The 14,923-nt window shown below is 44.0% G+C and overlaps 1 protein-coding gene across 4 annotated transcripts in view; it reads left to right on the top strand.

Moving 5' to 3' along the window:
- The first annotated feature begins 1,770 nt into the window (after positions 1–1,770).
- Positions 1,771–14,923, top strand: part of fam184b (family with sequence similarity 184 member B) — a 41,002-nt gene continuing 27,849 nt past the window's right edge. For all 4 annotated transcript variants that reach the window (XM_061247191.1, XM_061247192.1, XM_061247193.1 and 1 more), the window contains exon 1: positions 1,771–2,315. In XM_061247191.1, the coding sequence (XP_061103175.1) occupies positions 2,175–2,315 (141 nt within the window). In that variant the 5' untranslated portion in view covers positions 1,771–2,174. The remainder of the gene's footprint in view (positions 2,316–14,923) is intronic.

The following is a 14,923-nucleotide window of genomic DNA, read 5'->3' as shown; positions in this document are numbered from 1 at the left end:
CTCGCGAGAATTGGGGTTTTGCTTTTTCCTGTCTCACAGAGATAATTTATCACGATGGAGATGACGCCCAGACCGATCATTTTTGTTTCACAAAATACTTTTTTCCTCAAATAATTGCAATTGATCCTGAAAGATTAACCATTTAGGTAAGTAACTTTTAATATGACGAGAACAAAATCCACCTTATTGTCCGTAATTTCAAGTATATATATACAGATTTTTCCCCATAAATCTCATGTTAAAACATACACATACAAATTAGGCTACATTTTACCATGGAACTATAGGGCAAGATGCAATGCACAAAACAAACAATGCACAGAGCTGATTAACCCTTTCTGTAAATTGGCTATGGTTAGAATGAATTGAATGTCAGACTCCTCAACACCTTTTCCTGTTTTCATCATATTCTTTTTGTTGTTTGCCTTTGGCCTTTATTAATTATTAGAGTTATGCATTATTTTTTACACCTTTATTCTTCTCCCTTTGATAGTGCCCATCATTGTTGAATAAATAACGTGAATAAATCCTGATACTGTAGGCACAATTACCACTGAGAAAAATAAGCATGAGGCCTATCGCTCATTTTGATTAATGCTGGATTTCAATGAACCCTGGACTTCTATATTCATAAATCAAATTCACATACATACATTCATATTTGATTTACAAGAATGAGGTTTGTGCATGTGTGTGTGTGTGTTTTAATGACAGAGAGAGAGAGAGAGAGAGAGAGAGAGAGTATTTACTGTGTGTATTTAATTCAATGGTGGCATTGATATACAAATACACAAAGTACCATTTGACAATGAAAGCCTGTGTCACTGCAGATCATTTTGTCATCTACAATTGTGACTTATAATTTTTTCACTAATATACTTTTGCAAATTGTGTGTCAAAACTGGATTTTGCATTTGCACGCATGTATGAAAAAAACCCATCAATTGGTGCCCCCTAGACAGATGGCATCCTAGGCAAAAGCAATGTCGCCAATACTTAGAACCAGCCCTGAACAGAATTGTCAGTGGTGTAACGACAGTAGATTACAGTGAAGCTTTTCCCCCTCAAGTCCTGTCCCATTACTGTATTCTGTACAGCTCATGTTTGCGTCAGTTGCAGTTGCTTCGCTTGGCGCTGTCACTTTGAACCTTGTCAAACACACAAAGTTGCCTAGAGTAGCTTCCTTCATTGCAGAGGTCATCTCTTTACCACAGGGTAGGTTACAGATGAAATGCCAAGGGTGTTCATGTTTCAGTAGCTAATTAATCAGAGCATGGAATACGATTACCTTTTGTTTATCATTTCAAACTCTAATATTTATAATGAACCAATATGGCAAAATATTGATACTTTTGCATTTCTCACGCTTAGGTTGCTGTAGGAGGTGCTATCCTTAAATTGTCTCATTCCATGCATACTCAGAAGGAAATAATAGTGTTTACCCAAAACGTGATAAGCATCAATGCCTAAACATGTCACACACACACACACTCTCTCTCTCTTAACAATATAATAACTTTTAGGCATTTAGCAGATGCTGTAATTCAGGTTGACTTTCAATATAATAATAATAATAATAATAATAATAATAATAATAATAATAATAATAATAATAATAATAATAATACGAACAGCCTACTAATAACAATATGAGTAATAATAATAGTAAAAGTTATTTTTCCTGTTACAGATAGTTGTCAGCAGTGGAAAGCAGTGGAGTACGGTCTTGTGCAACAGCGTGTGTGAGAGCAGTGCTGCAGTGCTCGCTGCCATCGGTAATGTTACACTGCTCTCCTGCTCTCTCTCCGCCCTTGCCCAGAGACAGGTGTTGAGAACACATGCCTTCATCAATGAACGCTCTTGGCTAAAAAGAAAAGGGGGAAAAAAAAAGTTGACACCGCCATATCGCCGCTGCGTCGCCGATGGAATGTGCCTAATTCTTACCCTGTAGCCTTTATGTCAGCCGATGGCAAACTTAGGCGACTGCATGAGAGAAATGGTCAGATTTGAATCATGCCGTTCGAATTACGCAGTGCAGTGTATATTTATTTATTTTTTTCGATGAGGGATGGAAGTCGCCTTTTCAACAGCCTAGGAGCTATCCTTGAATCGTGGCGTACCTCGGATTCGGGCATTCTTTTGTGGGATTTTAGGAGGAAACTTGCTTAAAGGTTATGGCTTCAAGCTCCGCTAAAGCAACGCAGCCCGCTGGAGCTTGCAATGGGACTGCAGCAGACTTCCCGAACATCGAACAGGAGCTGTATGACTACCAGATGCACACAAAAATGTGCAAGAAAATCGCACAGCTCACAAAGGTAAGATTAATATCGGTCTGCCATGCACAGCAGTTGTGCGTGAAGCCGTTATTCGCAATTGCAATAACGTATTTACGAGGCAAACGACAGTAGCCTGACATTTCTTTAGTGCTTTGAATTAACTGACCAATGGTTAAAAAATTGGCTCATCTCATTGGCAGGCACCTTTCAGGGTGAATTTTATTAGCTATTCCCAGTACGAACGTGTGCTTGAAGATGGCTGTATTTTGAGGTAGCTTAATGTCTTGTGTAGCGGTTTGACAGCCCATTAAGTTGTATGGCCAAAAGGTAAACAAAAACAAGCATAATGTAGCAATCATATATTCTAATTGCTATATTTATTCATTGTTGAAGTTTGAATGTATATTGTACGCGTAAAATCGTTCTAACAGGTACAGGCACTCTCGATAAGTCTATTGTAATCATACTATTGTTGTAATGACCCAAAATATCCCCATATAAATGAATGGACAATTGTAATTATCATGAGTGTACGTTATAACTGATGACAATTTTGACAGCTGTCTACCCCGCCCCCCAACACACAAAGGAATAAGACCATCGGCAGAATAAAATAAACATCCTCCAATTAGCCCACATTAGACTTTAATTTAGCGCAAATAACGCTTTGTGTATTTGTGTGGCTATTTTCATGTAAACATTAAATACACACATGCGCGCGCTCTCTCGAACACACACACTCTCTCACCCTGTCTCTTTATCATTAAAGACACACATGCTCTGCCTCTCTCCCTCTGTCTCTCATTAAATACACACATGCTCTCTCCCTCTTTCTCTCTCATTAAATACACACATGCTCTCATTAAATACACAGCTCTCTCTCTCTCTCCCTCTCTCTCTCTCTCTCTCTCTCTCTCTCTCTCTCTCTCTCTCTCTCTCTCTCATGTATACATACCTATCTATTATTCTGGCATCCTACTGAAAGACAGAGGAAAGATGGACCACACTGTGCAAAGGATGCATTTGCCATTTATAAAATGCTACACCCACACTCATTTCTTCAGTGCAGTATAAAGTTATTTAAAAATGACTGTGGACAAATCTATGGTTGGAAAATCTTGCCTTAAGTCTCTTAACTCTAAATCACCTTCTCATGAAGGTATAGTAGTGGTTGGGTCTGTAGGCCTTGCTGTCCAGATCATGTTATAATGTCAGCAGTTATGACAAAGCCAATCATGTCTGTCATTTTTTCATCTTATTAGTTTTAACAGAAATCCTCGTACCATGTCTCTCCAATGTGTCTCACTCGGCTTTTGTACTCAATGTCTTTCTACATACTTCATAAGGCAGAAAGGTCTGTGGCAGTCTCATTGGTAAAACTGGACAGGGTTTTGAATACATTCCTTCTGTAACTGAATATCAGGTTTGCACCTTTGCAGTTTGAGTTGAATTTATTTGTATTATTTGACAATTCACAGCTTTGCCTCAAATCGCTGAGTTGGATAATTTATTTGCAGCCCTTAACTGAAGCATGTGGGGGGGCTGCTGGATTGCTCATTTGGATGAGCCCCAAGCCCCAATGTCTCGGATTGGATGTGTACCAGTGCAAGTGCTGACTGGCGGATAGCTCCATAGGGCGGGGATGCACAGTTGCATCACCCAGGGACTGGGAGGATTCAGTCGGTTAGGGGTGTGCATATCGGCGCTCTTCAGTGACCCCTGCTGGTCGATCACGAGCCTGCGGACTATAGGTCAACACCATATTTGAAAGGTCTTCCTCTGACTCCACTCTGTGTGAGCTTAGCTGTAGTCCGCACCCAAACTGGCAGTGGGATTTGGTTGGCTTGAATGTGGCTGTGATTGCAGATAATTGGACATTCCAAATTATGTGGGTATTGGCATTTTTTTTTCTCCAAAAAATAAAGTAATTATAATAATAATAATAATAATAATAATAATAATAATAATAATAATAATTATTATTATTATTATTATAATAATAATAAGTAAAACAAGCATTCTTAGTAGTTATTGTTCCTGGTATCATCATGCTGTGGATTGGAGGGGTCCTATTGCACAGGAATCTTGAAAATATTAATAGAATGTCTGGTATTTTTGAGGATGTCCACTGCAGCCTGGTGCATTGCAAAGAGGCATTTCCAACATTCTTTGCATTGTGGGAGAGGAAACCCACAAGTTATCTTGGCGCCGGTCCATGGATGCATTGGCTTTATCTGCATCTCTTTTCTCTTCATAACTGACCAAAGCAAATCTAAAACTAACATTTCACTGCTGTGAATGGACTGAATTCTCGTTTTTATGGACGGCATTGTTGACATTTTCACAAGCCTTAGTAACAGGGAGGGGTGCAGCTGTCTCTGGCATTATCGCCTGGCTGTTAATGAACACTATCCCCCCATTTTTGTTCTCATTTGATTCTCAGTCCAAACAAGTGTGTGTTAAAAAGCAGAAGAGTAACCATGGAGATATGGATTAATTACAGAAGAGAGAGAGTATTGTGGTCCTCGGTGTGCTGCAGCACAATGCCTCACCCCTCTCATTTCAGCGGGGAAATAGCAGAACTCACTGCCTAATATCAGCAGCAGATCAGCTCACTGACTTGCTCACCCTTGCTGTCTGCATTCCCCCGTGTCGAAGACAGCAATTTGGGTTCCAGCTGGATTAGCGGTCCCCGGAGGTGGATGTTAAACGGGCAGCTCAGCCAAAACGCCGCGCTGTGATAGACGTGGTGATCCACCGCCTCTCTCTCCGGGCTACCAGGGCGGTCACTGGAAAGTGATAATGGATTTTGAGTTTTTTTTTGTCATAATACTCTGCGCCCTCTCACTCTCTCCCCCTCTCTGGGAGTATTGGGTAGCCTGGCTGAACAGTTTTGCGTTTGCATCGAGGAGGAGCGGACCCTGTCTTACAACAGACAGGCCGTAAACCACAGAACAGAGCGGCTCTGCTGTAATTTGAGCTCTGAAAACCGTACGCAGTCTGGGGCCGATCGATTCTTGGCGAGCCTGATTGGCCGTACTCGCCCCCCCCCCCCCCCCCCCCCCCCACACACACACACACCCTCCTATGCATAGTACAGGTGGAGCTGCAGGGTAGCACATTTAGAGACCGCAGTGTTTAATGCAATTGAATGCAAATGCTAAATATTTAACTCCGACTGCCTTGCGTCAGCAGTGGATACAAGAGTGCTGAGGCTGAACTGAATGTAGAAAACCCTGAAATGGGCCATGCCTTCAGGGCTGTATGGGGATGGGGCTAGTCCATCTCTGCAGTATCAGTACGGCTGTTCAGGCAACAGCCGTTCAACATTGTTATGTACAGCCCCTACAGTTCAATTGATTCTGGTCTTCTGGCCTTAATTACACAATTAGCCCTAACAGTTACACCCTCTGACATTTAAACTAAATTTCTTGAAAAGTGCATGAAGGTGCTTGACTAGGACCTGGAAGGTTGGTGGTTCAAGGCAGCGGTTCAGTGTAGCTGTTGAGCCCTTGAACAAGGCCCTTTACCCCACATTGCTCCAGGGGGGATTGAGCCCTACTACGAGTGAACCAGTGTTGGTGTATGCAGTCTGTTAGCTTATTTAGCCAGGGAAATTGGTGGAAACATAAACCTGCATAGACACCAGCTGTACGGGGCTGGAATTGCCCGTCCCTGCTCTACTGTGATGCTTGTTCTTTGACAGTGGTCCACAGACGCCACTGGCAGGCACACAGCTTTTGAGGTAATAGTAGAGATTTAATGAGAAGGACATTACATTAGCAGTCATTTAGCAGGCTAACAATATTCCCAGATCAGCAGGTAATTACTGAAATGCTAATGCAACTGAACTATGCTAAACATACATGAAAATACAGAGAAAGAGAAGAGACTGACATTTTAATGTTTATGGCCTCGTCATCAGAGCCTAGAGCAGGACTGCCTAAGCCTGTTTCTGGAGATCAACCATCCTGTCGATTTTCACTGCAACCCTAACAAAGCAGACCTAATTCAACTGCTAGAGCAGGGTTGTCCAAGCCTATTCCTGGAGTTATGCCATTATGTAGGTTTCAACCCACATTTTACACACCTGATTCTGCGAATTAGCAAGTCAATGAGATCTCGAGCTGCTGAATGAGGTATGCTTTGTTATGGCTGGAGTGAAAACCTACAGGAGGGTAGGGGTACGTCCCTATACTTGACTACCCTATCTCCTTGTCTCCTATCCCGAAGTATGGGGGGAGGAACGGAGGATACTTGGGATGCATTCCTGTATCCTCAGGAAGAGGGTTGGGCAGCCATGTTCTTGAGCAGCGCAACTCTACATCCTTTGGGCCGCAGTGTCTGCAGGTATTCGCTCCGACCGTGCGCGACACCACCTTACTTCACTCATTACTTGACCTGCTTTGTTCGGATAATGAGCTAATTCATGAAATCAGGTGGTGTAGCGCTCGGTTGAAGCAAACGCCTGCAGACACTGTGGCCCACAGGACGTGGAATAAAGTAGCACTGTTCTCCAGGAAGCTAGGATTCTCCTTCCTGTTGGGCACCAAACTGTTCATATTTCTGCAACAGTGTGAAGTGTATCTGTTTCTACGTACACAAACAAAGTGTGGAGAAGAAGGATCTAATATCGCATTAAGTAGGATTGCACAGATCATTACCGCCAACCTTCCGCTCACTTCTTATCAAGTTTCTGGAAACAAACCGTAACGTGTGACTTTTTCACCTGTTTGTCTCTCGCAAAACTATTAATGGTCCTGATGCTATCCTGCTGTTAGATGTGTTCCCACTTCACAGCTGCAAAAAAAATAACTCTAAAATGCTAAATGCACAAACGGTAGGTGGTTTACATGCCCTGTCTGTTTTCTGTAGTTTATGCGGTCGCCTGTATCATCAGTGTCAGATCTCGGCATGAGGTAAACGGTCTCAAATGTTGCCCCTCACAACACGAGAGGTCAAGTACAGAAATATAAGCAGCCAAAGAGAGCAGCCAGTGATATACGCGCTAAAGATAACTAGCAGCGCTATGTTTACAGGGAGATGAGAAAGAAGACTCCAGCCAGCTGTTCCCCGTCCCTGACAGCAGCAGTTTCTTTTTAAAACGCCAGATCCGGGGTGTTACTACGCCAACGCCGAGAGGGAAACTTCCGTCAGTTGCCTGCTGCGCTGTTGCACACAGCACGCCGCACGTTTCTAAAAACGGCCTCTCTCTCTTTTATTTTATTTAACCTCTGTTTAACCAGCATAGGCCCGAAGAGATTAAGAATCTCTTTTTTCAAGAGCGACCTGGCCAAGACAGGCAGCAGCAAGTCAAAGACACAAATTTACAGACAAGAAAATACAATAAATTACAATACATGAGTTAAAATCAGATTATAGATATAATACAGCAGCCCTTGTCTAATCAACTTGACTTGTTTATGGGACTGCCTCTAGCTTCTTTATCGTAGATTTGAAAACAGCTAGCGAGACCAGCTGAACGTGGTTCCGATCATTCTCTAACCCATTCCAGGTAGAGGGGGCAGAATATATAAAAATATAAAAGCCATTTTAAAAGCCACTCCGTGCAGGCATTGGGCACAGACAGCAGGTGTAAGTCCTGTGAATGAAGATAATGGCCTCTGACACTTTTCTCTTCGCTGTCGGACAGTCGATGGGCAGCTGTGCTAGAGTGGGATCGTGAGGGGAGGGGGCAGGGCACCGTGGCTGCCACTCTCTCTGTGGTGTGAATCCAGGATAAGAGATATGCAGAGATAAACAACGCTATTCCTGTCATCCCCTGCTCGCCCCACAACAAGATCAAGGGCAAGATCCAGCCTGGGTGTTACAAGACGTGGAGTATCACCTAGGGTTCTTCTCTTTAAGGGAAGTGAAATCCAGGTTTTGTTTGACGTGCCAAGTATTTATAAAGCAAACTAAATCCACCTCAGTATTTCCCACAGAATTTCAGAGAACTGTGGTGCAGATACTGCAAACTCTGTAGTGGGGTCTGGGGGCATATCCGCCAGGAAGAAAATCTTCAAAATATAACAAAAATATAAATCTTCAAAATATCAATCTGCTATACTTTGAGAGGGAAATTAAGAGTCTAGATCTGTTCAGAATGTTGAGCTTTTGTAATCCAACCATAAACCCCCCGCAGTTGTAAATTGCCTGAGCTTACACTAGAGCATCAAAAATGAAAGCATTTGGAATCACACTCCAATGCAGCACTGCAGCGGTCAAAAGAGACTAGCCAGCAGGCTACCCAAAGCCCTCTCACATCTCTCAGGGGAGCAGGGAGCTCAGCTGACTGACCTGCGAGAAGACAGACTTTGCCGAAGCAACGGCGCAAAGCGCATAGCAATGTTTTGTGCTTCTTATGAGTAAAACATGTTTTGGCTTCGTTCTGAAACTGTAGCAGGGAAAATTCAACCGTGGCGGGCTGCCACAGTTTAGCTAATTAATGGGAAATACTGCACCTACTTTTCACACATTTGCATAAATGTACACTAGGCTTCACCCTGCTGTGTGTGTGGAATCGCTTAATGAAATAGATATCAAACTCAAAAGGCGCAATGTACGGGGGGGAGGATATGCCCCCTGCACTTTTACTGATGCCATTAAAATACACCTAACATAAAGCACCCCTCCCAAACTCGCAATACCCCTGTGTCCCAGCCCGCATTTGAAACTGAAATGATTATAAGCACTGTACATTATGTACAGTTTGTCGTGCAAGGTTTTTTTCCCAAACATACTGTGGGACCTGATTTATGGATTTTGACTTGTGGTCAAAAATAGAGCAGTTCCAACCTCTGCAGAACCCTCATCCTATGTACCCTGTATGAACTTAATAAAGTGTCAATACACACTAGCGCATATCCTGAGACTGAAATATTCTTTATATGAAATAAACAGTAATATTAAGCCGACTGAGAGCTCAGTGAGACAGACACTTGTGTTTTTGGCTCTGCAGATTGATTAAGATATGGTTGACATTTGGCAGTTGCCTGTTAGCTGAATGCTAAGATATTGCAAAATAAAAATAAAAAACCCCAATGACAGAGTCTTTCATTGCACTGAAATTAGCAACTGGGAGCAATGTGCTCGCAGAAGTCCTCTGAGAGACATTGGGCACTCTCTCTCCGCTCAGAACGAGTATGCGCAAGGATTAATGTTTTCATTATCTTCACTGGCAAATTTGCCTGTTTCATTACCAGCAGTTTTTCATTTTGTATTGTTGCAGGGGCAAATTTGGCTTGCCTTGTGAATCAATGAATAAAGAACCATTGAGTCCAAATAAAAAACATGGAAACATGGATTGTTTATTTTGAATATGAACAAGCATCGAATCATCATAAGGAGTGACCTTTGTGACGATTGAGATTTTGCCAGTTCCTGGTTGTTGGGAATGTGTGTGTGTATCTGTGTGTGTGTGTGTGTGTATTGGGGGGAGGTGTAATTTCTGCTGCACAATGTTAACTCAACCAGTTCCAGGGGGTACCACAGATGGAACTCTGGGTCAACTGATCTGATCTTCATTCCTGGTTCTGGAGAGCCATAGGGTGTGCTGGTTTTTGTTTTTGCCTTAATAGCAGCAACCAATTCAGACCCAAGAAACCAGGTGAGGTGAGTTAACTGTGTAATTGACTGCTTTTATTGATCAATTAAGTGCCGAGTAGCAACGAGAGCCAGCACACCCTGCTGCTCTCCAGGACCAGGAGTGAGGACCCCAGCACACCCTGCTGCTCTCCAGCACCAGGATTGAGGACCCCAGCACACCCTGCGGCTCTCCAGGACAAGGAGTGAGGACCCCAGCACACCCTGCGGCTCTCCAGGACAAGGAGTGAGGACCCCATACACCCTGCGGCTCTCCAGAACCAGGAGTGAGGACCCCAGCACACCCTGCGGCTCTCCAGGACCAAGAGTGAGGACCCCAGCACACGCTGCAGCTCTCCAGGACCAAGAGTGAGGACCCCAGCCCACACTGCGGCTCTCCAGGACAAGGAGTGAGGACCCCATACACCCTGCGGCTCTCCAGAACCAGGAGTGAGGACCCCAGCACACCCTGCGGCTCTCCAGGACCAAGAGTGAGGACCCCAGCACACGCTGCAGCTCTCCAGGACCAAGAGTGAGGACCCCAGCCCACACTGCAGCTCTCCAGGACCAGGACTGAGGACCCCAGCACACCCTGCAGTTCTCCAGGACCAGGAGTGAGGACCCCAGCACAACCTGCGGCTCTCCAGGACCAGGAGTGAGGACCCCAGCACACCCTGCGGCTCTCCAGAACCAGGAGTGAGGACCACTGCACTGAGATGATGAGACTGCTGTAGTCACTTGTACACTCACGAGTTCAAGAGCAAATTATCCTCACACATCTTAAACGCCTCTGTGCTGCTGTGCACACTTTGTTATCACGATTTTTACAGATTTGGGCAGATGAGTCAAAGAATGACTGTGAACATATATTAATAACCAGAGCCCATTTCACTGGCAGGTTGGAAGAGCTCTGTCTGTGCTGGTAGTTCATTGGACTGTCATGTACTATACGCACCAGCAATGTTGTGTTGGAGAGTGAAATTACTGTCATTTTCCATTTAATTGTCGAGTAGGTTATTATCCCCTATGCACTCTACGGAACCTAGTTTTAGCTACTGAACCATTAAATTGTCATATTCTTTCTTTTTACATTATGGACATTGTTGTAAATGACTGGCTCAATGTGCTGTTATGACCATTGTTTTTTTTCAGTTATGATGTGTCACATGCTACAGAGAATATTCAGTTGCACATATTGTGTTCTGAAACGCTCACCGGTTTTCTTTACAACCTAATTATCAGCTCCTATAGACATTTTAAAACCGCGTAATGTATTTGTGATAGTTGAGAGAGACAGGTTTCGCCTGAAGCCGTATCGATATGCGGTCTGATATTATTGAAATATGAATCGGAGAGCTGGCTGTGAGATTATTGTTTGTGGAAGCACGCACGCGGCAGTGTACAGAGTTAGGCGTATTGATTCGCGCGCAGCATGCGTAATTTGCTGGGGAACCCGGGGGGTGGGAAATTAATTGGCAATAGCGAAGTGCCTTAAATACAGGACTTCTGAACTGTGCGTTCAGGCAGAACATACAGAGGGGCTGTTTATGTGATTTAATGCCGACGCCACACTGCGATTCTGCTCATTGGTTAACAGGGAAAGCGCCTCCAGCCAGCCAGAAGGATTCCCGAACTCGGCAGAAACGAGAGTTCTGAGAGCGCGGTCTTCGATCGGGGAACCCATCTGCTGTTCTTGGGCCGATCGCGAGATCAGTCAGGCAGGGACACAAGCCACCTGACCTCCATATATTGGCCTGTGTCTATGTACTGTGCTTACTATTGTAGATTACTGTGCAAATGGCAATTTTAAATTGCGGAATTCCAGAGTGGATCAATGTAGACTTGGAGCCTTTGGCATATTCATACAGAGAATATGGAAACGCAGTGTATTAATGTCATGTAAACAGAAAACAGAATGCTTCAGTCGCATGTTTAGTTCCTCTTCACCCTTCACCCCCCTAAGAGTGTGCCTCCCTTCCCCCACTCTGAACTGAAATCCTGCCCACTGTTTGTGAGTGGGGCTGGTCTGCCATCTCAAAATGCAACATCAAAGACGGTCAATCTGCACAACTGAAGACTTTCATGAGATTAAAACAAAAGCCGCAGTGTTATCAAGGGCCTGCAGTCATGCAGAAAAAAATATAATTTATCTCTCTGGCTCTGCAGCGAGATGCTCGTTCCGTGAGAAAACTGCTCGATCAAATAGGCAACTTAAAGACTTTATAAAGAATTACCGGAATAGTAGCACTTGTAAACTGTGTGTGTGGGCACGCCAGCATGTGTTTGTGTGTGCATGTGTGTGTGCGTGTGTGTGTGTGTATGGGCACGTGAGCATGTGTTTGTGTGTGTGAGTGCACACGGTGTGTATGTGCGTGCATATGTGTGTGTGGGCACACAAGCATGTGTTTGTAAGTTTGTGTGTGCGTGCGTGTGGTGTGTGTGTGTGTAGGCATTAGTGCCACTGCTCTATACCCCAACACACTTCTTGGCACCTCATCCATCATGACTGCTATCATTAATGTAGAAGTCTGACACATACCTGACACCGCCAAAAATGCTGGGGCTCATTTTAACTGAGGTTCCAAATGAATAAAATATAGAGTAGCGCCATTTTGTCTTTTCTCTTTTCTGTACATTCTATCCCGATATGATGATATCTTTTGTCTAAAAGATTATGTTTTATCTTATTCTTATTCTTATCATACAGTAGGCTACATATAACGTCATCAAAGAAGACTGAGAGCTTGATACTAGCAGATATGAAATCACCCTTTTTTTTAACACATTTTCATTTATTCTGTCATTTGGCATCTATAGTCATCTGTTTGGTTTGGTTTTGGCTGAATTATACAAACTTTACCTGTCATATATGAGCAATAAATATGTAGCATTGATACATAGAAAGTAGTCAAGTACTACTACTAATAATAAGTTATTATTCTTGTCTCTTCTTCTTCAAGGAGTAATAATTGTAATAATAGTCATGATCAACACTGTCATCACTCCGTGCATATTCTTCCTTTTCTTGCCAGCCCTCACTGCACAGATGCAGTAAAAGTGTCTTTGGAACAGTGTCCTAAAGGAGCTGAGTGTTTCCCTGGCTGTGCTGAGGGATGTCATTAGTGATGTAAACCCAGCGGAGAGCAGCAGGGGTAGAGACAGGCAGAGACAGCTGGCCCGGGGGCAGGACTGCAGAGGCCCAGTGAATGCAAATGTGCTGCTATACAGCCAGGTAGACAGCATTATCATGGGGTCAGAGGTCAGAGGTTACCTACTCAATCGGTCCCCAGACCACATAGCTGAAATGATTTTGGATTAGGTTGGACTTCATTAACAAGCTCTCACTTTCTCTCTCCTTCTCCCTCTGTCTTTCGCTCTCCTACTCTCCCTCGCTCTCTCTCTTTCACTCTCCTACTCTCCCTCGCTCTCTCCCTCGCTCTCTCCCTTTCTCTCTCCTACTCTCCCTCGCTCTCTCCTTTTCTCTCTCTCCTACTCTCCCTCGCTCTCTCCTTTTCTCTCTCCTACTCTCCCTCGCTCTCTCCCTCTCTCCCTTTCGCTCTCCTACTTTCCCTCTCTCTCCCTCTCTCCCTTTCTCTCTCTCTCCCTTTCTCCTACTCTCCCTCTCTCCCTCGCTCTCCCTTTCTCTCTCCTACTCTCCCTCTCTCTCCCTTTCTCTCCTACTCTCCCTCGCTCTCTCCCTTTCTCTCCCTCTCTCTCCTACTCTCCCTCGTTCCCTCGCCCTCTCTCCTACTTTCCCTTGCTCTCTCCCTTTCTCTCTCCTCCTTTTTGCTCTCCTTCTATCACCCGATACTTTGTTGTTCTCCAGGGACAGAAACATGCTAACCTCATGCTGTACAGTAATAAAAAAATCTAGATTTCCAGTGTCAGCGCTGGCAACTGGAGGTGCTGTTGCTCTAAATATAATAATCACCAATGCGGCACCAGGTTTACTGAAGAATGCTGCCCCATGTTATGAAAGACTTAAAAGAATCATTTCCTGTGAAATCTGATCTAAATCTAATCCTTCGAGTCAACACAGTGAATGTGTATTTTAAGCAAATGCTTCAACTCTGACGGGTGCATCGCTCTTGAATTTTAAGCCAGTTACAAATCTATGAATATTTTTTATTGATTTAAGACGCTTCCACCACTGAAAAGGTCAGGGCTGATATGGAGAGAGCTCAGACTTAAGGGAAAGACTGCTCTGCGGTTTTATTTCTGGTAACCGCCTACTCAAGCCGATAACACAGGGAATTACAGTCCTGTAAAGTACTAGCCTACTGCCTACTCAAATAATTTATTACATACTTAAGAAATATTAAGTATCTAATATTAAGAAATATTTAGTGCTGTATGATTATGTATTGTATTGTTGTAAATAGCATTTATGTTGAGTGCAGTATTAAAACTTCATGTATTTAATATGATAATGATAATGACTGTGTGTATAATTGGGGACATACCTAAAATGGCGCACTGTACGGACGGTGCCGCTGTGTGTGATATGTGTTGTGGCTGTGCCTGCCAGATTGGGGCCGCGGCGCTGGCCCTGGCTGTGTTTAAGCCTGACAGTGAGTCATGAAGGGGCCGGCTGACCCCTGCCGCTCCCGTAATCTGTCACAGGCCGCAGGCGCCATCGTAAAAGGGAGCTCCCGGGGATAAGAGAGACGTCAGAGACCACACTCAGAGCCTGTCGCTCCAGATCGGGATGCCCGGCTTGGACAGGGCTGCTTCCTGTCTCTCTCTCGCACACAGGAAGTGCTCGTGTATCCGTCACGTTTGAGTTTCATTGAGCTCAAGATCTACGGCGTGTTCGCTCATGAATTACAGGCGTGAAAAATCATGGTTCAGCCTGGCAAAATAATATTTATAATATTATTAAAGATTTATTTAATAACAATACTACTACTACTACTACTACTACTAATAATAATAATAATCCATCCATCCATCCATCATCTTAACCCGCTTATTCTGAACAGGTTCGCAGGGGGGCTGGAGCCTATCCCAGCATACATAGGGCGAAAGGCAGGAATACACCCTGGACAGGTCGCCAGTCCATC

The sequence above is a fragment of the Conger conger genome, chromosome 6 (assembly GCF_963514075.1).
Source record: "Conger conger chromosome 6, fConCon1.1, whole genome shotgun sequence".
NCBI classification, from domain to species: Eukaryota; Metazoa; Chordata; class Actinopteri; order Anguilliformes; family Congridae; genus Conger; species Conger conger.
This window is presented reverse-complemented; position numbering and strand designations above follow the sequence as displayed.